Source organism: Hermetia illucens, chromosome 3 (genome assembly GCF_905115235.1).
Source record: "Hermetia illucens chromosome 3, iHerIll2.2.curated.20191125, whole genome shotgun sequence".
Lineage (NCBI taxonomy): Eukaryota > Metazoa > Arthropoda > Insecta > Diptera > Stratiomyidae > Hermetia > Hermetia illucens.
Genome location: NC_051851.1, coordinates 166,998,339 through 167,023,566, shown reverse-complemented (window position 1 = coordinate 167,023,566; position 25,228 = coordinate 166,998,339). Strand labels below are relative to the sequence as shown.

General features: G+C 43.4%; 1 protein-coding gene across 2 annotated transcripts in view; it reads right to left on the bottom strand.

Annotated features, from left to right (window-relative positions):
• Positions 1 to 22,137, bottom strand: part of LOC119651722 (anoctamin-8) — a 131,405-nt gene extending 109,268 nt beyond the window's left edge. For both annotated transcript variants that reach the window (XM_038055444.1, XM_038055445.1), the window contains exon 1: positions 21,241 to 22,137. In XM_038055444.1, the coding sequence (XP_037911372.1) occupies positions 21,241 to 21,478 (238 nt within the window). In that variant the 5' untranslated portion in view covers positions 21,479 to 22,137. The remainder of the gene's footprint in view (positions 1 to 21,240) is intronic.
• Positions 22,138 to 25,228: the final 3,091 nt, after the last annotated feature.

The window sequence follows — 25,228 nt, the reverse complement described above, 5'->3', positions numbered from 1 at the left end:
GTTCAATGCCAACGTTCCAGCATCTCATTGGACTGTGAAACTTTTCAAGCTCCGAAAAGAGAGCAGATTCGAACTTCATTCCCTGGTCTGCGACTATTACAGTTGGCACACCAAAGCGTAGAACTCACTCATGACTGTGCTGTAATGTCCTTCAGAGGTATTGCCTAAGGCCTCCGCGTAGACCGATCAAGGATGGCGAAGCAATACTTGTAGCTGTGCGATTCTCGCAAAGGGGCTACAACGTCGAAATGGGGTCGAAGCTCGGGAATACACTTACTTCTTAATATGCCTAGTCACATGACATTTCTGGCATGCGATGCACTCTCTGGCCCAATATTTGTTAGCTCCTAGCCAGCTCGTTGTTCGAATGCGGGAGTGCGAACTAAGCGAAATACTTCCATACAGAAAGTAACCAAAATATATGGCCTAAATCCTTTTCTGAGACCTCGCAGGAGATGGTGGAAGAAGTACGACTGCAGGCTCTGAAGAACTGCAACATCCTTCTAGGTCGTAACGATCGCCGAAAAATCGACTACTTAGGATGTTGATCTCTAAGATCCAGGACAAAGCTTCGGCCACTAAATTGTTTTTACCGGACACATGTTGAATGTCCCAAGTAAATTGGTTTATGAAGCTCAGGTGCCAAACTTAGCGAGGGAACCCTATGACGGGCGTTTGCTGTAAGAAAAATGTGAGAGGATTATGGTTCGTGAAAAATGTGAATGGCTTGCCTTCAAAGGAAAAACAAAAGTATTTGATGCTCAGATATGTGGCTAATCCCTTACGATCGTAAGTATTACAGCTCCGTTCAGTGGGACTCAACTGCCTTAGGTTTAGTTTGGTTCACCTTCTGGTGGATATCTGTGCGGACTAAGCTGCATCTTGTTGAGAAAATGCCAACACTGCGTCTACCAGTTGCTCCTTAGTGGTCTCAAAAGCCTGCACATCTTCTGGAGACCACGCAACCGACGTTTCGAATTATGACCCGAAATAGCTTAGGAATAACGAAAGTTAATTCTATGACGAAACCAAGCAGTGTCATAATCTTCTAAAAGGCTTGCTCCCTGCACGTTCATAATGCCACCCCACATGTGGAATCACGGCTTGGCCGGATTGCTTAAGATGTCGCGTTTATTTGAGTATGAAGATTAGTTTTACAAATTTCACTTATTTGCTGGACTTAAAACAGAACTAAAAAAATTTTCTATACATTGAAAGCTTCTTGTTGGAAGTTCCATTACTAGTTTTTTGTAATTTTTTGTGGGGTCCTTGAATTGAAAATTTAAGACATCGGGTCAATGTAGTTCTGGGTGGAGTGTAAAGACGGAGGGGAGAGCTAGAAGACTGATGAACTAGAAACAATGCATTGGTCAGAGAGCCTTCCTTAAGTCGGGTAAGGTCTATGCATGGATTACTGGGAATTATTCGGTCAAGGAAGCGGACGATTGCATCCGTGACGGGTTCATGGAATTTACTTGAATTAATCAAGTAAGTTAGTCCCCACAGTCATTCGACATAGGTTTGTTTATGAGTTATGATTGAACACGTGGACGTATTGTAGGTTTCTACTGAACCAAGGAGCAAGCGGAAGAATTTCAACAAAACCGCCAAAGAATCAATGCTCACAGAAGACGTACCTTGAGTGAGGTGCATTAAGATCGGGTCAATGATATTTGGTCCGTGCCTTTTAAAGTCGGTCCTGTTTTCTCAGGCGAGTCAGGCTAAATTTGATGATCCATCAACGAATTGTGAATTGACTAATGCTCGGTGCAAGCGAAGGAAAAAAGACGTAAAAAAGCAACAACAATCAAACTTCGAAGCATCAAGTTAGGGAGTGGGGGCTCTCGACTCTATCCAGATCATACCTACAACCGAGCAAAATATCGTAACCGATCAAGACGAGTCGATCCCGTTCTTAAATGGGGCAAAGGCTGAAGAAGGAGAAGCGGGGACCCCAAAAAAGCAGTGCCTCAAACTGATGAGAGCCTAAGTAGGTTTCCACGGTATGTATCAGATTCATCTTGAATCTTCCATCCCAGGTTCATCGTTAGGCCCGAGTCTTTAAGACTAAAATCTCCAAACAGCATCCTTGCATCCGCGAACCGGGCTAGCGTAATTCGCGCTAACAAGAATTCATTTGCCAAGATTGATCTGAACATCGAAGCCGATGGTAAGCGACCAAAAAGCCAGCCGAAACAACGGAGGCCTGATACGCTGTATGGGTATTTGAAAGCCTCGCAATTGCGCCCAATTCATAGCGCAATCGATCACGACGAGCCGATGCCCCTTGTGGACGGGGCAAAGGCTAAAGGAAAAAGGACGAAACAAAGAACGACAGTATAAAACAAGTCGAAAACCAGAAGCTCGCCGCGCCAAGCATGAAAGATAAGAGGTCACTTCGACCATTACAACTTTGTTATTAATAGTAAGATTTCCATCAAACTTCCCGTACGATGCTTCATATTGGAACCTATATTATTGCAATTTTTGGAATCTAGGATGAACATAGAAGTGGGTTTGCAGTAAATTTTTAAAATATAATAATATACCATTCCTAACTTTACTTGAGCAGGTATCATTATGCATGGTCGTCCTTGGCTCTATTTCTTTACTAACTTCCATTTTCGAAGGATAGTGTAGGCCCCAGGGCGACAGCGTGGATTGGTACGCACAATGGAACACAAAACCTGAAAAAGGTTTGCTGACCCACCAACTCTACTACTAAACACTATTTCCACCTCCACTTGGTGATGATTAGGAATTCTTCCCTATTGTACAACTGTAGACGGAGAAGGATGAAGGCGAATTCTCGCGCCTAAAAACGGGAAATATAGCACTAACTGATCCTTCAGTGTGGGCGTTGAGTAGGGCTGATAGCCCATCATGGAATACTACATATACGAAGCCACGCCACGGAGGACACCGTGGTTACGAGGACACCTCGGTACGTGTATTACCAGTGACAACAAACTGAGGATTATTCAACTAGTAGTGTCCCTATCTAATTTGCATGGTATTCCGGGCTCAAATAATAGTGACACCTCGAATCCCTTCCGACAATCCAGTGATAGTGGACACTGAAGCCATAAGAAAGTCCTTCGTAACACTTGCAAGAAGGGAATGGATCCTGTACTGACGGCAGCTAACAGATGTCCTGGAGATGAAGCATCAACGAATGATTTTGACAACCACCTGAAGGACATTATCTTTGATACGGCCACAGATGTCTGGTCCCAGATGGAACGACTGGTTCAACTATGATTAGAAGCTAGCAACGGAACAGATAAACGTTGCATACGGGATAATGCAGCAAACTGAAAGAAGAATACTTCACAAGCAGAAAAAGGAAGCTTGGGAGAAGCGGACCTCGATGCTCATTCTGTTGAGATAAAGAGGGAAGTCAGATTTCCCATCGTATACTGCCATTTTGGAGCGATGAATTAAGTATGTTGACGAACAATTCGACAACCAGATTGTCGGCAAGCTGAAGGTCTCGCCAACTGAAGACGACAGACAAATTCTGCGACCACGAAGCATGTAATAAATAATCTGTGCTTAAGAATCATACTAGTTAAATACGGAAGCGAACAACTACACCAAGCAGCTCATCAACTTATGCTCAAGATGGGGCGACAGCGAATCAATACCTAATGACTTATCTTAGGCATTATCTGTCCCTTACATAAAACAAGGAAATATCACACAGTGAGCAATTATAAAGGTATTGATAGGCGGGGCAGCCACATACGCAAAGAACATAATCGATCTATACCAAAGAGATTTCATTCTAGGCAAATCGACAACAGAGATTGCAGAAAGCGATGCAAAAACTGTTGTAATATGGCCGTCAACGTCACCCCAACAACGAATAAAAGGGGAAGGAAAGAGAGCTGGAAACTAGTAAAAGAGGTATGCTCAGAAGCTAGACTAAGATGGGCAGTGGGAACTTTTCAACCAATGAAATCTTCCGGAGTAGATGGCATTTTCCCAGCACTTATCCAGACAGGCCTAGGAATTATCTTAGAGTCTCTTCTGAGGGTGGTAAGGGGGAGCATAGCACTGGGTTACATACCAAGGGCATGGAGACGGGCAAAAGTGGTCTTTATTCCGAAAGCGGGTAAAAAGGATCCTTTTCACCCTAAATCTTTCAGACCAATCTGCCTAACATCGTTCATACTCAAAACGGTGGAGAAGGTCATAGACAACTATATTAGAACTAACGTTCTAAAGCGTAATCCCCTACATCACTGTCAACACGCTTACCGGGCAGGACGGTCAACTGAAACTGCTCTGTATCAGCTGACAGAGGTACTACGGGACGCCATAGAAACAAAAGAAATTGTACTGTGCGCGTTTTTGGATATCGAAGGAGCATTCGACAACACATCGCACACAGAGATACAGAATGCCCTGAGCCGCAAAGGAGTGGAAAACACCCTGGCACTCTGGATGGGCAAAATGCTAGAAAGCAGACAAATAGAGGTACAAACAGGTACAAATTCTATTATTATGAACACCACTCAAGGCTGTCCACAGGGTGGAGTACTATCGCCGCTGATGTGGAGTATGGTAGTGGATGAACTCCTGGACGTGGAATACAAGTCCAGGGCTACGCGGACGACATTGTTCTAATCTGTAGGGGCAAATATGAAGATATAGAATCCAAACTGGATTAAGGGTTACTAGTGCCTGGTGCAGGAAGGTGGGACTGCGGATCAACCCAACCAAAACCACCATAGTACCATTCACTAAGAGGCGTAAGCTGGATCACCTGAAAGCCATAACATTACATAATATGGAGGTGAAACGAGAAACAGAGGTCAAATATTTGGGAATCACGCTAGACCAAAAATTACTCTGGAAGACACATGTCGGAAACACTTGTCGAACAGCCACGAGGGCTCTGATGACTTGCAGATCCATAGCAGGAAAAAAATGGGGTTGCAGCCCGAAGATACTACTTTGGATATATACTGCAATAGTAAGGCCAATGATTACCTATTTAGCGGTAATCTGGGCAGAAGGAACCCAACTCAGCACACAAGCCAGGGAATTACATAAGCTCCAAAGCCTGGCTTGCGTGTGTATCAGTGGGGCAATGAGGACATGCTCAACGGCATCCCTGGAGGTCCTTCTGGGATTAACCCCTCTCCATCTGCACATACAAATGCAGGCAAGGAGATCAATATTCAGGATGGCCGGGAATATGAGTGAGGCGGGGAGCTGCCTAAATCGAAGGAAGATTGATATCCTTTCTAGGTGGTATCCCGAATTACTGATACCGAGGGACAACATGACAACGAGGTTTCACTTCGATAGGAAGTTTGAAACACGTTGGAGTAACAAGGCAAACTGGGAGAGCGTGGCTGCGATATACGGCTTAAACCAGCAACTGATTACTTGGTACACTGACGGATCCCTCACAGCAGAAGGAGCGGGTGCCGGTGTCATTGGTCCAAGGAAAATGTACTTTGAGGCAATGGGCAGGTACACTAGCATATTCCAGGCGGAAATTTACGCCATAGACAAATGTGCCTCCTTTAATCTGCAAAGGAACTACAGGGGCAGAACATAACTATTCTCACCGATAGCCAAGCAGTGATCAAGGCACTTAGGTCCAACCAGGTGAACTCTAAACTGGTTTGGGAATGCTTTGAGAGACTGAATACACTCGGCTCGTCCAACAAGGTCTGGATACTTTGGGTTCCAGGCCATGCTGGGTTGGAAGGCAATGACGTAGCGGATGAACTAGCCAAGAAGGGAGCAGGGATGCCTTTACATGGGCCAGAACCCTTTTGTGGAATCGGAAACGGTTTCATGGCTATGAATCTAAGGAACGAAGAGAAACGGTTGAGGGAACTATATTGGGCGGGCCTACCAGGGATGGAGCAGTCCAGGGTGCTTATTGGGGGATACGAACCCATGCGTACAAAGGATTGCTTAAACCTTACCAAAAAGAACCTCCGAATCATAGTGGGAATTCTCACTGGTCATTGTCGGCTGAACTATCACCTAGGGAAGCTAGGGATATCTACGGACACTGCCTGCAGGTTCTGTGAGGAGGAAGACGAAACCTCTATGCACGTCCTGGGACAGTGTCCGGCACTTGTACTTGGCACAAAGTAGATCGATACAGTGGGGAACATACTAAAGTTCCTAACGGTTACAGGCCTGCTTGAGATACTATGATCAACAGGTACACTATAACCAGTAAAAGGGGCACAATAGTTCTTCAAGGACGCGGTGCGACTTTCCCTTAACAGAATAATAATAATGGCCGTCAATTGAACCATCTTCTTATGAGCTTCAAGGGTATAATAGAGAATTCGGTATCCCGACTAGATTGATAAAGCTGATTAGACTGACCCTGACCCATGTGCGAGGCCAAATAAAAACAGCAGGATCTCTCTTGACATGTTTCACAATCAACAGCGTTTTAACACAAGTGGATGCCCTATCATGTATCCTTTTTAACCCGACCTGGAGAAGAGATATGCATCTTCATAACGCCTCTTCAAATGTCGCATCAATCACTATATATTTGTAATGATTCACGGCTTGGGTCGATTGCTTGAGATGTCGTGAGATGTGTTCGGTGCAAGGGAGAATAAAAAAAGAGGAATTTCGAAACAATCAAACCTCAAAATATGAATGCAGAAGGGGGGACTCTCGAAGCCTATAATCGAGTAAAATAGTGCAACCAATCAAGACGAACCGAGTGTGCTTTTGTCTCAACCTCATGAGAGGCTAGGTGGGTTTTGTGCCTTTTAGGATCGATCCTATTTTCTACGACGGGTCAAGCTTGTTGGATTATCCGTCAACGAATTGAAAATTGATCGATGTTTGGTGCAAATGAGGAAAAAAAGAGGAATTTCGAAACAATCAAACCTCAAAATATGAATGCAGGAAGGGGGACTCTCGACTCCATCCAGATAAAGCCTATAATCGAGCAAAACAGCGCAACTAATCAAGACGAACCGAGCTTCATTTTGAAAACAAAGGCTGAAGAAGAAGTGGTGGAGACCTCGAAAAGACTGTGCCTCCACCCCACAAAAAGCTAGGTGAGTTTGGCACACTCCGTCATCCATAAAGAAATTACCTATTACTGGTTAGGTGTGTTTTCAAGGACTCTCTACTTGGTTAGTTAGTTTGTTTAGTTTACTGGGGGAAGTCGCAGCTCCGAGCACTCAGGCCATTGTTAGGCCCATTGTACTATCCCCGTAAATTGCCTATTCAATAGCTTCCCGCATACGGTGCTCGCAGGTTTTAGCGAATATGAGAACATTACAAACTAATCAAAAAGTCTCCAAGTTGTCCATGCAATTTTGTTGTATTTCACGCAGGCTTTCTTTCCGTTGGTCCTCTATTGCCGAAAGAATTATGAGGACGAGAAAGACGCCCACATAATTTATCAGTGCAGCAATGTTACCACGACTCACAGCAGTTTTTCAAATCATATTTTTCGTAAGCTTCATAACCCCTCCCTCTTTCAGGAGACCACTGCTACCTCTGTGTATCAAATTTGCTCTAGGAAGGGCTCCGGCTTCATAATTTCGTATTGCAGAAACGTATGCTCAAGAGATAAAAAATAAAACTCAAAAATTGTTTGTATTAAAGATTAATATGCGAAGGCTTTCCTTCACATCACATCCTTTGAATAATTCACATTGTTCAGTTGTGGTACACGTTGTACGTTGAGGACTTTTTATATTCAAGCCCAGCCGAGCGTGAATTTTTCTTTGACTTATTTTTTCGTTCGTTGTTGACAAGGATTTCTCATTTATGCTGTCTATTTTTATTATAATAATTATTTTCTAAAATATGGAAAACAAGCAAATATGGAGAGTTGACCAGAAGATCTTAAAAGACTTCATCCAATAAGGAACAACCACAACAGAAATTAATATTAAAATTATGTATCTAGAAAAAATATTGGAAGGCATTTTATATCCTATTGGATCCTGCCTACTGTAAATAGGAAACAATAAGGCCAAACGGTTCCGCATGAATGAGAGATATTACTACCCTTCCTCCCTATCAGTTCAAATAACAAAAGCGGCGCTTCTATTCAATGCGAAAATCCAGCTAAACAAAAATATACGGATGATATCATGAAAAGAATCAAGACAAGGAGTATCCTTACAGAGTTTATTCGAAATCCTTGTAATCCTTGAAAAATGCGATATTGAAAAAGCTATGAATCGAACCCTTCCCATTTGCTCAAATTGTAATGGTGAAAAGTGCTGACCCTGGCTGAGTGCTTTATATGTGTATTTTATGAAAATATAGAAAGGATTCATTGCTTTGTGAATATCCTTCCGTTCAAGGTTAAAAACTAATATTTTTCTTTTGCATATCGCCACAGGCCTCACTTATCCCCCAGAAGAGCATGCTTTGGACAACGGTCCGTCTCTAGTGAACTTTGTCTTTGAAATGCTAAAAAGTTTTATGTTTGCCGGGTAAACATATCCGACAAAGTTAGATGAGTGTGGGGAGAACCTAATGGAAACCCCATTCCGAACGACAAATAAAAAACTCTACTTCCCAAATCAGATACACTCTTTGAAAAAAAGAGGCCAAAATCCTATATGCATATCAGCTCTCATTATTTCAAGCTAGTGCATTCGACCTCTCTTCCGCCCGAAATTTTCTCCAATTGCAATTCTCTTAGTTCTCCCAACAAAATCCAGCAAACTTCCTGGATAAAGAAAAACGATCATTTGAAGTAAAGTTTCGTAAAATGCATCAACACCAACTCATTTCCAACTGTGTGAATACGAAAGTAATTTAATGTAATTATTCAACATCTCGCCCAGACCACAGTCACCGTAGTTCCATAGTTTCTAGTTAGTTATCCTTCCACAAAGGCTTGAAGGGAACCTACTAAAAATAGGTGGAAAGGAGTACACCATGGAGGTGGAAAACAGCACAAGTCTGTGGGAGCTCTACCGTCTAGTTCACTAGGATAGTTGTGTACTCGACATTTGATAAACGAACAATGGGAAATAATTTTGGAGAGCGTACCTGGGCTTTGTATTGTGGATTAATAGTTCCTGGTTTACATTTTACATGCACAAATGTGTAGGTACACTATTCAGGCTTGATTATAAATTTCTTTCTCACAATAATGTCGGTCGGTGCTACGGTAAGCATAACTCATCCACACACTTTCTATGTTGACCCTTCTCTTTCCCGTAAATGTGATTAGGATTTAATTTTCTTTCCTTTGCAGTGAATGCTATTTAGTCGATAGGGATACGAATATGCTTCCCAATTTTAATTAAATAAGAACCAAATTCATTCAACCTATTGGAACCCCAGGTATAATAAAAATTATTACAATATTCCGAAGGACATTTATGAATTTTTACAAGATGACTTCCGGACCAGGAAGATATATGAACAAGGGCTTAAACTTCGCACGTCAACACCCACGTCCGTCGAAGGAATAAATCGGTCCCTTTCATCCTGCATGTACTGAGAGTCTCTTCTAACACACAACTCCTCTCTACTACTTCATCGGGAGACGGTGTTTCTAACTGCAAGTACCAAACCCTCCATCCCTGCCGGCCCCACACGTCTCCAGTGAGACTTCAAATGCTAGTGAAAATCCAACTGACTCTTCGTATAAAGTCTGGTCCAGCATTTATGCTTCATTAATAGGGCGACCATAGTAGCACCACAAATTGTTCTCATGACAGCGAACCGGCACCAAGGCACTTCCCCTCCAGCGTGCCACTGCAGCATCGAAAATTACAATTGTCATCATCCCGGGCTCATCTCCTTCTACGCCTCCCAGGCTCGCCTCTCCTTTTATTATAAAGTGCAAGGGTGGCACTAGCCTCAACAACTATAAGGCAAGAGTAGGTGTCAACTTTTTGGTTTGACGATTGAGTGGTTCTCAGTACTAATTTTGAGGAACAATTTGACCCTTCCTCCTAATTCCGCACAAATCACCGATCACTCTGGTTCATAGGGTCGCGAATTCCTCAGCCATTCTCGAAAAAAAAATTGAATTTACCCAAGAAAGTTTGACCCATGCCTAGGAGGGTGGAGTAAATTGGCGCGTGCCATCGGTATAGGTTAGGCTGGAACATTGAGGACTAAAGATGAATACCGCGGAATGGAAATTGTTTTCTTCAATTCTCACTGTCCTTTAGATAGGTGCTCAGAGGTGGCGGTGAGGAACCCTATCGGCCAAACCAAAACCAAGTGGTCGAGGAGAACCTCCATAGTGATGGCACCGGGAGACGCTGTAATCACTTTGGTTTGCCGACCGTGATTCAGTAGGCGAATGCTCCAAAGACCTAATCAGGGCGATCAGACCCGAGTCTGCGCGGGGACTCATCTGAAGTGGTAAATTGGTCACGAAACCTTACCAGGGGTATACTGGTACCATGGGAACCGGGAAAGCCCCTGGACTCACATACTTCGGGTGAACTCCTGTTGTATGTGAGGGCAGCTCGGTTATTTGCGGTTGGCCCCCCTAGCGGGAGTTTCATGGTGGTTGTGCTCAAGCGAAAAGAAACCTTCGGGCCTCGACGTGGTGTTGCGTATCAACACGGGTGCCGTACTCCATAGTTCGGTAGAGATTTAGGTAATTCTTGCATCCACCAGTATGAATGCTAAGCCATGCACTTGGTATAGACTGGTACCGTTGTTGCTTGTCTCAGCGGGGCTCTGATTGTGGTCACAAAATCAATCCCTGTGTTAAGAGGACCGTAGGATTAAGTCTCACGACAGGTGCCTACGTAAAACACCATGGGCTTCACTGTCCTTTATATAGTGCCTGCACTCAGTATAAACCAGTACCGCTGTGCCAGTCATGGGGGGGCTCTGATTATGGTCTCCAAATTAATCCGTGTCCGAAGAGGACCGTGGAATTATGCCTACACGGTAGGTACTCACGTTAAACCCCCAGGACTTTCATGTCCTTAATATAGTGAAGTCCAAGTTTTTCGGAACCTTCCTTGTATTTAGTCTCAGACAGGCCCTTCTTGAATACATCAGCGGCCATGTCTTCAATGGGTGGATACTTAAGTGTCCACAGTGTTTAGCGAATGAAATGATGTCGGATATTCACATGCTTTGGCTGAAAATGAAAATATTGTTAGCGGCTAACTTGTTAACCCCTGCGTATCGTTAACTAACGAAACTTGACTCAGGCCACAAAAAAGCAACTCTTTCAGGTATCCGTTAGGATGAGTAACTTCCCTGCCAACGTTGGTGAATACCCGGCCTCAGTGAAGGATATGACAAATGTTCGTTGTTTTCACGACTGCATGAGGATTACTCCTTTCAGAATAAATTCCAGGCCCTTAAGGATGTCTACGAGTTTATTCACGGTCTTTTTGTAGTATTCCTCTTTTTTAGCCCATAAAAGTGTTTGCCAGCCACGTATCTAAGTATCCTCTGTATGGACCCTAGTGTCGAAGGATCTTCGTATCAAAGGAGTACTTGGCTTTACCGGGGTCCTCCAAAGGAAATTTTCTCCTCAATTTTCCTCGCCCTTAAACTGGCTAAGACGTGCTCAACTTAAATCATCATGAATACGCAATATTCGCCTCAACTTAGATGCAAGGACCTGCGCTGGTCGGGAAAATGCTGACACCTTAGAGAACCTTCTAGCTTAGAGTGCCACTCACGCCTCGATTGACGGAGGCTATAAAGTGTTGTTTTTTTTTAGTTTTTGGACAGCGAAAAAGAGTATGAGGTCTGGTGGAAAACTCGGCCAAGCATTTTTTTAGGAGCTCTGATGATCCCAAATAGATCTCAGCATGGGTATCTTCATTCATAGATTTAATGCTATATTTGTCAATGAGAATTTGATATCGTTAACCCGAGGTATTTAAATCACTCAGTTCTGGGCAGATCACTGTCGCTGACAGTGATTGTGCCTGGTTCATGGGGATCGGTCATCGAAAATTCAGTTTTGTTTAGATTGACACTGGCTCGGGAAATCAAAGGAATTTGGCGTCTAGAGCCGGTGGTTGCAGTTCTCATAATATTGCTAGCTACAGGTATTGTACCTAAATCCCTCACGGCTTCCCTTGATATCCTGGGATTCTCGCACAATCTGATTCAAACCATGCAGAAATACACCATTCTGAATACGTGCTCGATGTTGCAGGGAGTTCTCGACGGACCTACCACCGGCCACCACCACCAGCGCCCCTTTACTTTTTAAATAGGTAGAATCATCCGAGCCTAAATGCTTGGCACTTCGTGCTAGTGTTAGGTGAAATCCGGCATCTGCCGAGATTGTGACTCGGAAATAATAATAATCCCAGCATATAGCATTGCAAAATGGCTAATATGGAAATTTGCTAAAGTAGGAGAAAAACTAACTTTAATCTCGCCCCTCCCCCTCGTCCCGAAAGCGGCGTGGACGATGCTGCTGGTTTAAAATGGACATATCACTTAATTGTCCCCACTGCGATGGTATTCTGAAAGCCTAAAACATTGTTTCTTGGATTTTTACAGATTCACGGATGAAAGAAAAAGGATGCTGGAGACATTGTAATGCAATTGTGCCGTTAATTGAGGTGAGGCAAATTCCATATAAATTGAGAGAAATATAGAAGGCCAGGTTTCGATCACAATTGATGGACGAAACGAAAATTGGAAAAGGGGAGGTTGGATCGTTGTTGCCAGTAAATATTCGTTACTTTTGGGAGGCCGTCTTCCGAAAAAAAAAAAATTCAAAAGTACCGACAGACAATATACCAATTTTGATAATTTTTTTCTCCCAAGACTTGGCAGAATGCTTTGTTTTAAAATGGAGCAAGTATGACTGCTCGCTATCACGATAGTTGAAACCTCGACTGATTCGCTTACGCGTTCTTAAACTATTAACAAATTGGGAAACCGGAAACTTGACACTTCAGGTGCAAAAAAGTTTTGTGTTTCCCTATTTGAAGAGCATAACACAGTTCACCATTGGCTGATAGCATTAACTCGAGATATTTAAATCGCTCAGTTCTGTCAACGGCAATAACCTGCCCACAACTGAGCGATTTAAATTCCTCGGATCAATGCTATCAGCGAATGGAGAACAGCGTAATGAAATTGCTTCACGTATTAACGGAACCTGAATGAAGTGGCATGCCACAACTGGTGTTTTTTGTGATCGACGTATCAGCGAACGTCTCAAATCGAAAATTTAATGCAATTTCACGCGTCAAGTCCCTCTCTATGGTTCTGAGTGTTGGCCGGCTACAAAATATAATGAACGGTGTCTGCCGGTAATGGAGAGGAAGATATGGCGTTAGACTAGTGGCGTGACACGTTTCGAGCACATTCGAAATGAGGATATCCGCGATCGATATGGGGTTCCACCGATCGTGGAAAAATTGCGAGAGTATTGGATGGTATGGTCATGTAATTTGCACTAACAAGAATTCACTTGCGAATATTGGTCTGAACATCGAAGTCAATGGTGAGCGACCAAAAGGCCGGCCGAAACAACGGTGGCTCGATACGCTGGATGGGGATTTAAAAACCTCGCGATTACAGCCAGATCAGGCATTTGATAAAATAAACTGGCAAAACCGATCACGACGAACCGACCCCGCTTGTGAACGGGACAAAGGCTGAAGAAAAAGAAGAAGATATGAGGAGCGACGAGTGCATGACAGCTAGTTAAAAATTCCATTGCCCCCTAGTCTTTAGAAAGCGATTTAAATAAATCAGTTGATGGAAGGCCGTGTATTGATAATAGTCAACCTCATACGCTTCAGACTCTGATTTTAATATTATTAGCAAATAGGAAGAATTTAACCCACAACAGATACAAAAAAGGACTAGGGAGAAGTAGATTCTTCATGAAAAGAATTTTAATATTTCATGCGAATGTCAATTATTCTCGTTAATTATGACGTCAGCATCTTATTTGTATGGCTTAGGATGCGGTAAATTCGCAGGAAATTGATAAGTTTGAACTGCTATAACTTTGTCGTTGATGGTCAGATTTCCATGAAATTTAGCACGTATATACGAAATATTGTCCTCTATGCTGGCACGAAATTCCTCAATGCTGGTACGAAGTCCTAGGATGAATTTAAGGGGGGTTTTCCCCACCACCCTGATTCTTTTCGGATTTTTTGGGTTAGGTAGTTTCCGAAAATGGGTCCAGTCTCACTTTAAGTGTGTACATTTTGACTCCGTACTCGCGCATTGTGCAATTCTAGCCAAAACTAAAGTTAGTTTCGGAAAGTACTAATCAATGCCTTTCGTTTGATACCCTACACGACTATATCCAGTGAAAATTTTTTTTAGATCACCTTTTGCATGTATGGGAAGCCCCCATTTAAACTCCAGCTAAATTTGTGTCATTCGCTGCATGCGTGGGATTTCATAGCTCCCATCTATTCATCAAATTTCATTCGGATCAGTTTAGCCGTCTTGGAGAAAAGAGCGTGTGACAGACAGACAGTGAATCGATTTCAATATGGTTTTGTATTACACAAAACTTAAAAAAAATATCTTCAAGTACCAAGCATACCACCTTATCAGTGCGTATATCTGAGAGTGCTAATACCTCAGAGCCCATTCGTATACGAAGGGGCATCTTCCGGGGGGATTCGTTGAGAGATTTTGCATGGTACTTTGCAATAAAGTACGGCTTACGTGCGAAGTGCGAACTAACACACTTGATGTACTTAGTTAACATCAAGTTGTATGCTGGTCTGTTGCGAATAATAGACATTGACAGCCGTGATATTCGGATGGAGTTCCGATTAGACAAGTGTCGAATCCAAACCATTCGCAAAAGTCATCACGAGGCGCATGCCGGACATAGCATTGGTGATCTCCACATCGAAGCTATAACCGAGACAGACTTCTACAAGGAACTCATGCTGGAGTTGGTGATCTGAAAGATGCTCTGCTGTCCGAATTCCTGCGTCGTGTAAAGCTGGTACTGAAATCGCATCTCTCGGGGAAAAATAAGAAAAGGGCATTGAATATATACGCTATCCCTTCACTGGTTTATGCACTCGGAATATTGCCGAGGACGAAGACCGATCTGAAAAACGTCCAGCGGCGGATATGGACTACTATACCCAAATTCCGAATGCATCATCCAAAGTCTGCCGTGGAGCGGATGAATTTGCCTCGTGACATCGGCGGTAAAGGCGTGGTTGACGTGGCGGCACAACGTCATTGCCAAGTCAACTCGCTGCGCGCTTATTTTTACAGCAAAGAGCAGGCGAGTCCCTTATATGCGGCTGTCTGTGAGAAAGACTGTGGACTGACGCCACTTAACTTGAAGGATCGATCTTTCAATCCTCTGAGCGGGGGGAAGTGGGACCAAGAGCGGATCGATGAATGGAAATCGAAAGCCCGATAAACACGTGAATTGGGGGGGGGGGGGGGGGTTCATGTGTGCCATTCAGGACGGCGTGGTCGCCACCCGAGTTTATAAGAAGTTCATCATGGAAGAACGGGTCGAGAATGACCAATGCAAAATGTGTGGTTCGGCGTTAAAGATGTTGGACCATCTCATTTCTGGCTGCACTGTTATGGCACCGGTGCAATACATTACCAAGCATAATGCTGTATGTAAGGTTATCCATCAAAATCTTACATACAAGCATGGACTGTTCACGGGAATATGTCCGGTCTACCGATATGAGCCGCAAGCAGTACTTGATAGTTTTGCTTACAACATGTATTGGGACTGGCAAGATCTGACTGATCGCCATACTCCACATAACAAGCCTGACGTACTGTTAGTTGACAAGACGGGTCGCTCCGCATATATAATTGATGTTGCTATCCCCTATAACAGCAACATCGAACGGAACACGTGGAGAAGAAGGTGAACTATGAGCCACTGGCTCGGGAAATCAAAGAAATTTGGCCTCTCAAGCGGGTGGTTGTAGTTCCCATAATATTGTCAACTGCAGGTATTGTACGTAAATCCCTCACGGCTTCCCTTGATGTCCTGGGACTTTCGCACAGTCTGGTTCAAACCATGCAGAAGTACACCATTCTGCATACGTGCTCGATGTTGCGGGAAGTACTCGACGGATTCTCCCACTGACCTACCACCGGCCACCACCACCAGTGCCCCTTTTAGTTTTTAAGTAGGTAGGATCGTCCGAGCCTAAATGCTTGGCACTTAGTGCTAGTATTAGGTAAAATCCGGCATCTGCCGAGATTGTGATAACTCGGAAATAATAATCGTTGGCGCAACAATCCATATTGGATCAGGGCCTTGAAGTGTGTTAGAGCACTTCATTCAAGACCGTAACGGTACACTACAGTAGACTGTAGGAGGCAATGTGGTCAGCATTGCGCTCGCCCGAGATTATTACCCTGATTTGACTCAGGTACTCATTCACAGCTGAGTCGACTGGTATCCGACATCAAATCACGATGCAAATTCCACTGCCACCAGTGAGATTTGAACCGCGACCTTCCGTATGACAGCTTAGTGCTCTAACCACTGAGCTATCCGGACACTAAGTTAAGTAGATTAAGTAGATGAAGAGCAAATATTGGGGGTCCTGTGTCTAGCAGGCAACCTCTCCTGATGACTTCAACGCAGCAACTACGGAACATAAGTATAGGCTGACGCTCTTGGCAAGGAGGTATATCGTAAGCGTCTCTCGTAAGTATCAAAACGAGGAGCTTTGCAGGTGGTGTCTGCGCACCGCACTGCCTCTGAACCGGCCGTGATGGTGATCGCGGAAGTGATTCCCGTTGCCAAGGAGCTAAGGCGTAAAGCTTATACCAGCGCAAGGGAGAAGCGACAAGGGAGGCTCGTGAAGAACCGCGACGCACCCTAAGTGACTGGTAAGTTGGCAACGTGAAACTAGAAACAGATGGACTGCACAGCTCATTGGCAACTTAGGTGCGTACTGAATCGGAAGCTTGGTGCGACTGACCTGAATCGGAAGCTTGGTGCGACTGACTATTTCCTTACCCAGTTCTTAAGTGGGCTCGGAAGTTTTCAGTCTTACCTGCAAAAAATTGGAAAGGCTCGATCCCCTCATTGTGTGTTTTGCAATGGAGTTGTGGACGACGCCCATCACACGTTTTTAAGGTTTTGTGTAAAACAAAACCTTATTAAAATCGATTCACTGTCTGTTTGTCACACGCACTTTTCTCCAAAACGGCTAAACCGATCCCAACGAAATTTGGTGGACAGATGGGTACTATGAAATCCCACGCATACAGCAAGTCATATAAATTTAGGTGGAGTTTAAAGGGGGGCTCCTCATACATGCAAAGGGGGGATTTTAAAAAAAATTTCACCGGATATAGTCATGTAGGGTTTCAAATGAAAAGTCTCGATTTGCATTTTCCGAAACTGACATTAGTTTTGGCGCGAATTGCAAAGTGCGTGAGTAACGAGTCAAAATGTACGCACTTAAAGTGAAACAGGACTCATTTTTGGAAATTACCCAACCGAAAAATCCGAAAAAAATCAGGAAAGTGCGCTTAGGTGAATCTAGGCCTCAAAATATGTCCGATTCCGATATCTGCTCAAATAAATTTACTAATAGTATATTACCAACTTGAAATTGACTGAAAAACCCCCCTTAAGTTCATCCTAGGCATAGAGAGCGACAGGCGGACGGCGTTGCGGTAAATTTTAGATTTGAGACGTTCGCTGATACGTCGATCCCAAAGAACACCGGTTGTGAAATGCTACTTCATTCAGATTGCGTTAATGCGTGAAGTAATTTCATTAAGCAGTTCTCCATTGGCTAATAGCATTGACCCTAGATATGTAAATCGCTTAGTTCTGGGCAGGTCACCGCCGCTAACAGAACTGAGCGATTTGAATATCTCCAGTCAATATTATCGGCCAATGGAGAACTGCGTTATGCTCCTCACATAAGAACACACAAAACCTTTTATACCTGAAGCGTCAAGCTTCCGGTTTCTTGTGGAGGGGAGATAGGATTCGTCAGCAGCTCTGTTTAAACACAGGAAATCTCCCTCCAGACAACATTGTCGACGACATGCTGACAAGCGTTGACAGCTGGAACCGTGTTGCCCATTCAGTTCGGGTTTTTCTCGTTGCAAGCTCGACCGGCGGAGAATGGCAGGGGATTCCTTGAACTGATAGTACCCTTCTTCCTCTTCCCTCCCGTTGGTGAAAGGAATTCCCTGATTTGAAGGCCCAGCAAGGCAGGATAGTTCGAGGGCTAGCCTGAAGTAATGTGACAACAGTTCCAGGCTAGCTCTCTGGCGATGGGGAGCTGTTTAGTTGGTAATCCAATCATGTACCCTTGCGGGAGCCCAACACTGTGCGTAAATACATTCACCTACCTTACCCCAAAACAAGAAAATATTTTCATGTGCATAAATAAACTAAGAATGCTAAACCCAATCGCTACCATGGATCAGATGTCAACTGAAGATACATAAGAAAATGAGAAAAATAATTAATAATAATCATCATCAACGGCGCAACAACCGGTATCCGGTCTAGGCCTGCCTTAATAAGGAACTCCGGACATCCCGGTTTTGCACCGAAGTCCACCAATTCGATATCCCTAAAAGCTGTCTGGCGTCCTGGCCTACGCGATCGCTCCATCTTAGGCAGGGTATGTCTCGTCTTCTTTTTCTACCATAGATATTGCCCTTATAGACTTTCCGGGCTGGATCATCCTCATCCATACAGATTAAGTGACCCGCCCACCGTAACCTATTGAGCCGGATTTTATCCACAACCGGACGGTCATGGTATCGCTCATAGATTTCGTCGTTATGTAGGCTACGGAATCGTCCATTCTCATGTAGGGTGCCAAAAATTCTTCGGAAGATTGTTCTCTCGAACGCGGCCAAGAGTTCGCAATTCGTCTTGCTAAGAACCCAAGTCTGCGAGGAATACATAAGGACTGGCAAGATCATTGTCTTGTACAGTAAGAGCTTTAACCCTATGGTGAAACGTTTCGAGCGGAACAGTTTTTGTAAGCTGAAATATGTTCTGTTAGCTGACAACTACCGTACGCGGATTTCCTCATCGTAGCTGTTATCGGTTATGATTTTCGACCCTAGATAGGGGAAATTACCAACGGTCTCAAAGTTGTATTCTCCTATCATTATTCTTCCTGTTTGACCAGTGCGGCTTGATGTTGTTGGCTGGTTCGTTTTCGGTGCTGACGTTGCCACCATATATTTTGTCTTGCCTTCATTGATGTGCAGCCCAATTAATAATAATCCCAACACATAATATTATAAAAAGACTAATACGGAAATTTGTTGAGGCAGAAGAAAGGCTAACTTTAATTTAATAAACAAAGGTGCAAAGTCTACACGCTATCGCCTTTTTTGTTAGCCGAAACATCGACTGATTTGTTCACGCGTTCTTATGCTATTAAAAAGCATTATAAATCAATTTTCATTTATGATGGAGAAATGTAGAATATTCCTTATTTTTGTCCATGCCAGAATGTTTCACAGAAATAAAGCGGGAGATTTTAATTGCGTTCCCCATATTCCTATGACCTGTTTGCAATGGTGTTACATACTTCTAGAGCGCTAAGTATCTTCTTGGCAACAAGTACCGGCACACAACCGACCGTTTACGATGGACTCAGAAACGAGAATCGAGATTATCCAAATTGCATTTCCTAATTACCAAACCAATTTTCAAGATCCCTACAGCATCCAACTCCGTTTAATCTAATCTCCACAACGAATTCCCCTCCTTGCCAAAATCACAATTTTAATTAGAAAACATAAATCTCAACGCTCTCATGGTTACATGGAAACTTTTAAAATGATAACGATGCCCTGCAGACATTCCTCCTTCCACAATTTTCCCTATTTAACGGCTTTCATTCTCAACACTATAAATATGGCAAGAGAATTGTTACCTGTAAATTATCCCTTCAACCTCGACTCCAGCAGCAAATTGCGGTCACCAAGGCCCACCTAAATGTGAGAAATCCCAAATTAAACAACCCCATTAATCGTCCCAGTCTGCCAATGGATGTTATGTCGCAAATAATTTATGCATCGTTTAGTCAGCTGCTTACAAAGACGTGTAACACTAACCAAAATTCTCAAGGATTCACAATAAACCCAGAAAACAAATGAAAACGTTGCCAGCCACCTCTTCCCGGCAATGGCAAACATATATTACATCGACAATCAACCTAAGTACCCTTCTCTTCTCCGCCTCTCCGCGGAGGAAAAAGGACGCGGTCTTTGATACAATAACACAAAGGTCGTTTACTCCTCCTGAGCACTCGGCGCTCTGAAACGAGAGTGACGATAACAGGAGAGCGAGGATAACAATCCCCTGTTAATTTTTGAGTCGTCTCTCGAGAATTACGAACAGTGTCATAAAAATCTTTTATTGTAATGAGCCCAGGCATAATCGTACTTTTTATGCAAAGACGTCACGCAACTGTTACCCGAGGTCTGTGAATTGTGCCTCCCATAACGGCGGAAAATGCCACTTTACCATTGAGAAGCAAACCTATGGAAATAACGACCGCTACAAAGGTGAATGCTGCTGACAGCATCCCCATGAATATCGTTGTTTTAAAAAACAGCCGCCACCGTGATAATGACTGGGTTCTCGAGTGAAACATTTAAATTTGGAAATTATGCAGAGTGACGAGGCTTTAATCGATTGTATTAGCATTTGTGTGGGGATCGGCTCCTGTATGTTTTTGGTGCTCTCTTTTAACAACAAAACTAGGAATTCTAGAGAGTCCTATCTGCTTCTACTCACTAAGCCAATATCGACTGCAATTACGATATTGCTTCGCCTCACACTTCTCTGGAAAAGGAAAATCTGTTTCCGCTAGGATGATGTCCCCCAAAAAGTCAGAAAGCCTTTGAAACCAAAAGGAGGCGTTCAAAAGCAATCAAGAAATATACTTTCATGCGGCATTCCCCCAAAATAAACTGTAATAGTGGAAAAGAAGGCGGAGATTGCATTGGATGATTTTCCCCCTTGAGTAATAAATAAAGCTATTCAAGCAGATTACAAGAAACGATTGCGCCTACTGCAGAGCTAATCCCTTTCAAACAAAAATCTGAATAGGTCGGCGGCTCCCCGCAGTCTAGACTCTAGACATATACAATTTTCAGCACACAACACTACCCCTATCTCTCAGAAACCAGTCAAGCTTTCCATTTCATACAATTATTGCGTAACATTTCATCACCTCTGGGGGTCGTATTTATCAACTGAAGATATTATTGGGGGTCATTGGGTAGCGTAGACTATTAATTACATATTTTATTCTATGTTTAGCATCTTACCGTTCTCAATTGTTTCCTTGGCACATGAAATGATTTTTCCTTTTCGCCTGCGTAGGTTTGACTCGAAATTATTATCGTCGGCAAAATCTTCATTGCCGGCATCGGATTCATGAATATCGTCTGAGGAAATTGCTTCAGATCCACAACCGCCTCCACTGTCGCCGCCGCCAAGTCCAATACCACTAGAGCTAGCGCCACCGCTGCTACTGAATAGCAGCTCAGAACTTTTATTTATCATTTTCCCAACTTCTTCAGGATCTAGGCTCCGGATAAAATCAAGCCTAATACGAGGGCTACGTATTTAACCGTAAGAGTTCAAGCTAGACAACACCACAATGCTAATTGAGTGCACAATCACTTAACAGATTATTGATACTCTTTCCTCCTTTTTCTGCACTTCAATTATCATCACCCACTTTGATCTCTCAACGGAACTGCAGAAATACCACTTCCCAGTGAATGTGGGGGGACAACGAATGTTGCACACAAGAATTCCGCTGTTACATAAAGTTACTCTCATTGACGGCGCATTCTATTCCCTCGGACAAACTATTTCTTTATTTCGCGCACAAGTATTCATTCACACAAAACCAAACCATCGACATCAAACGAATTAACTAAATTAATTCTCAGTTGAAATCAGAATCACTTCTATGATTCGCGTCTCAAGAGGGTGAAAGGCGAAATACATCACTTTAAAGACTGGAACTGGTGAACTTCGTTGTAAACTTTTCTCGTTAATGCACCACAAATGCAAATCTGTTAAATTCTTCCCGATTTATATGGTGTCTAGTCGGGACTAGAATTTCTCCTAGACATCTTACACTCTGTGGTTTATGGTCACTACTGTTTTCTGGGGAGTAAATGTCGACATTGTCGGTAACATGACCTTTACTATTCGAGTTTACTAAACATACTGACAGCTCATATGGAATATGTGGGGGCGAAATATGATAGCAGTTATCGATTTTTCCCAATACGCGCGGTTGTACTTCCCCTTATGAAAGTGGAGGGTAAACTTGACGAAGCTCAAGGACGTTGACAGGAGAATTCGTTACATTCAAAAGAGGGATTTCATTTGATTTGTTTCGCTTCTTGTGCTGGAAAGAAATCAACCGCTAAAACAATGGGGGTAGGCACGCAAGTTACGTTTGCAAATTTGCTGACGAATGAAAATAAAACTTCATTCCCAGACTTGCAACGGAACTCGAGATTTCCTGCAGACATGGTGTCTTAATTCCGATTCCGATTCTCTCGGGTCAGGTGAGCCACCTGCTCAAGCCAAAACAACGTAAAGTTCATTTGTCAAGTGTCTGTTAGTATGTTCATTGGTTGAAACACCGAACGAGTCTGTCTTCCTTAATTGGGTGGAACACCGAATCAAGTTGAGTCCAGTCGAGTATATTTTCAAATCTTCGAAGGCACCATATAGTGGCAGCCTCCTGATTTTTTTCAGATTTTTCGGTTGAGTATTTTCTAAAAATGGGTTCATTAAAGAAATGATCACTTTCAACCCCCTGTACTCCCCACCTTTCCAACAAATGTCAAAACTAAGACCGGCTTCGAAAAGTACTAAGCGAGACCTTTAATTTGATACCTCACATGACCATATTTGATGAAAAAAAATTTACACCCCCCTTTTGCATGTATGGGGACCACCCCTTAAATTCGACGTAAAAGGATTTAACCCACTGTATGCGTGAGCGTTCACAGTTCCTACCTTTCTACCAAATTTGGTGTCAATTGCTATAAGCGTCTCCGAGAAAAAAGCCTGTGACGGACAGACAGACACAGTAAACCAATTTTAATAAAGTCTTGTGTTTACACAAAACCTTAAAAAAAGGGCAGAATGAGTAGGTTTTGTAGCATTATTTTTTTTAACGTCATGTTTGCCCCATTTGAAAACAAATTATTATTTTTGAACTTTTTGTCAAAAGAGCAAAATTTTTTTAACATTTTTTTTCTTTCGGAGGACATGAGCCTCCCAATAGTATGGGAGTATTTATTTATAAAAACGACCCCCCATTTTTTTGAGTAACAATTCGTCGGTTAGGTTGGTGCATCGTGAATTTCATTGCAGATTTTCTGGCCATCCAACACCAAAAGGACAAACCCTGCGGCATTTGGCCACTCGCCTTGAAGAGATTTGGACAACACGAGATACTTCCAAGGTTGGCTGGCCCCGGAGCAGCTGTTCTACTGAGAATATTGCTGTTGTTATCCAAGAAGAGGAGCCCGGATCATCGACCAAATGACGTGCCACGCAATTGGGCATTAGCCGTCGGTTCCCCTACAAAGTGCAGACAGTGCATTACCTGTTAGCTGTTGACCACCAAACGCGTCTAACCTACGCTCAAGCCATCCTGAATCTCAATGAAGGAGGAGGACGACTTTTCATTGAAGGTTATTATGAGCGATGAGGGCCTTGGGCTTCAACGTACTTGATTTTACCTCATCATCATTATCGTAGCACTACAGCCCGACTTCAGCCCTGGATCGCTGTCTTATCTCGATCACGTGACGGCGTCCCTCAATATTGGAAGCCCAGTAGTTGCTTGACGTCCATATATATTGTGTTCTCTCACCGTGTTCTCGGTCTTCTTCGTAGTTTCGCTACGTCGACAGTCGTCTGTTCATAGCCTTTTTAGGTATGCGACCATCTCTCATTCGTTTAACATGCCCTGCCCACTGAAAGCGTTGTAGTTTGACGAATTTCGAGACTTCTAGCTCATCGTACAGTTCATACAACTCATGATTGCACTGGATACGCCATCCATCACCGTCGCGAGTTGCTCCGAAAATTCGCCGAAGGGCTTTCTTTTCGAATCTGGTTAGCAAATTTTCGGAGGCTTGGGTTAGGGTCCAGGTTTCGCACCTTTAGCATAGCACTGGTCGTATGATGGTTTTGTATACGCGGAGCTTCGTATTTCTGTGAATATGCTTCGATTTCATTATGGGAAGGACCGAAAGGAAAATCTTGTGCACGTTGATGAGCCAGATTGAGCCAGGTTGAAAAAACGAATTCTGATCCGAATCGCACATAACCTTTCGTTGACAGGTTTGAAGCCAATCACGTATGGCTTGAGCTACTTGCTCACTGTAAATGCAACCAACTCCAAACTACTTGTGATCCGATGGTTTGCCACTTTTGAAAATTGTATGCGAATTCATATCGTTTTTTCGCTACCAATCCATTTTGTTTCCTGAACTGCAATAATGCTTAATTTGTAAATTTCAAACTGTTGAAGGAGGGTCTTGACGGCCCCAGATTTGTTCAGGGAACGTCCATCCAACTTACACCCCCCTTTTGCATGTAACTCACTATATGCGTGAGCGTTCACAGTTCCTACTTTTCTACCGAATTTGGTGTCAATCGCTACAACCGTCTCCGAGAAAAAGGCGTGTGATGGACAGACAGACATAATGTCCATCACGCAATTAAAGACCAGGTACGTGCTATTAGAGCTGCGTATCTTCAAGTATGAGAGGGACTAAAAGAAAATAGTGAAGGTAAGAAACAGGGAGAAACTACAGCACTGCAGTCAACGCCAAGAGTACTCCCATATAGGGGCAGCCCCTTCACTATTAAGGATGCACAGCGTATACTGGGTACAAAGGAAACTCCGGAGCTCCGCAAAAGACTGAGAGAGTCTAATGGGGAAGCGGAATATCCTCAACACAGCCAAAAAACGCAAAATGGAGAAAACGCCTCCACAGCAATTGACGAAAGACTACCAGACCCTACGGCGAAAGATGGTAACTGCAATCAAGGTTCCACTAAGGTGGAAAACGAAAAAACGCTGCAGAAGAAAAGCCGGTCCGATGCACTAATAATAACAAAAACAAGTGAACTTACGTACGCTGATATTCTGCGCAAGGTCAAAGCAGACACCTCCTTAATAGAGCTAGGTGAAAGTGCGAAGCGCATAGGGCGAACGCAGAAAGGCGATCTATTGCTGGGATTTAAACCAGGCGAAAACAAGTCAGA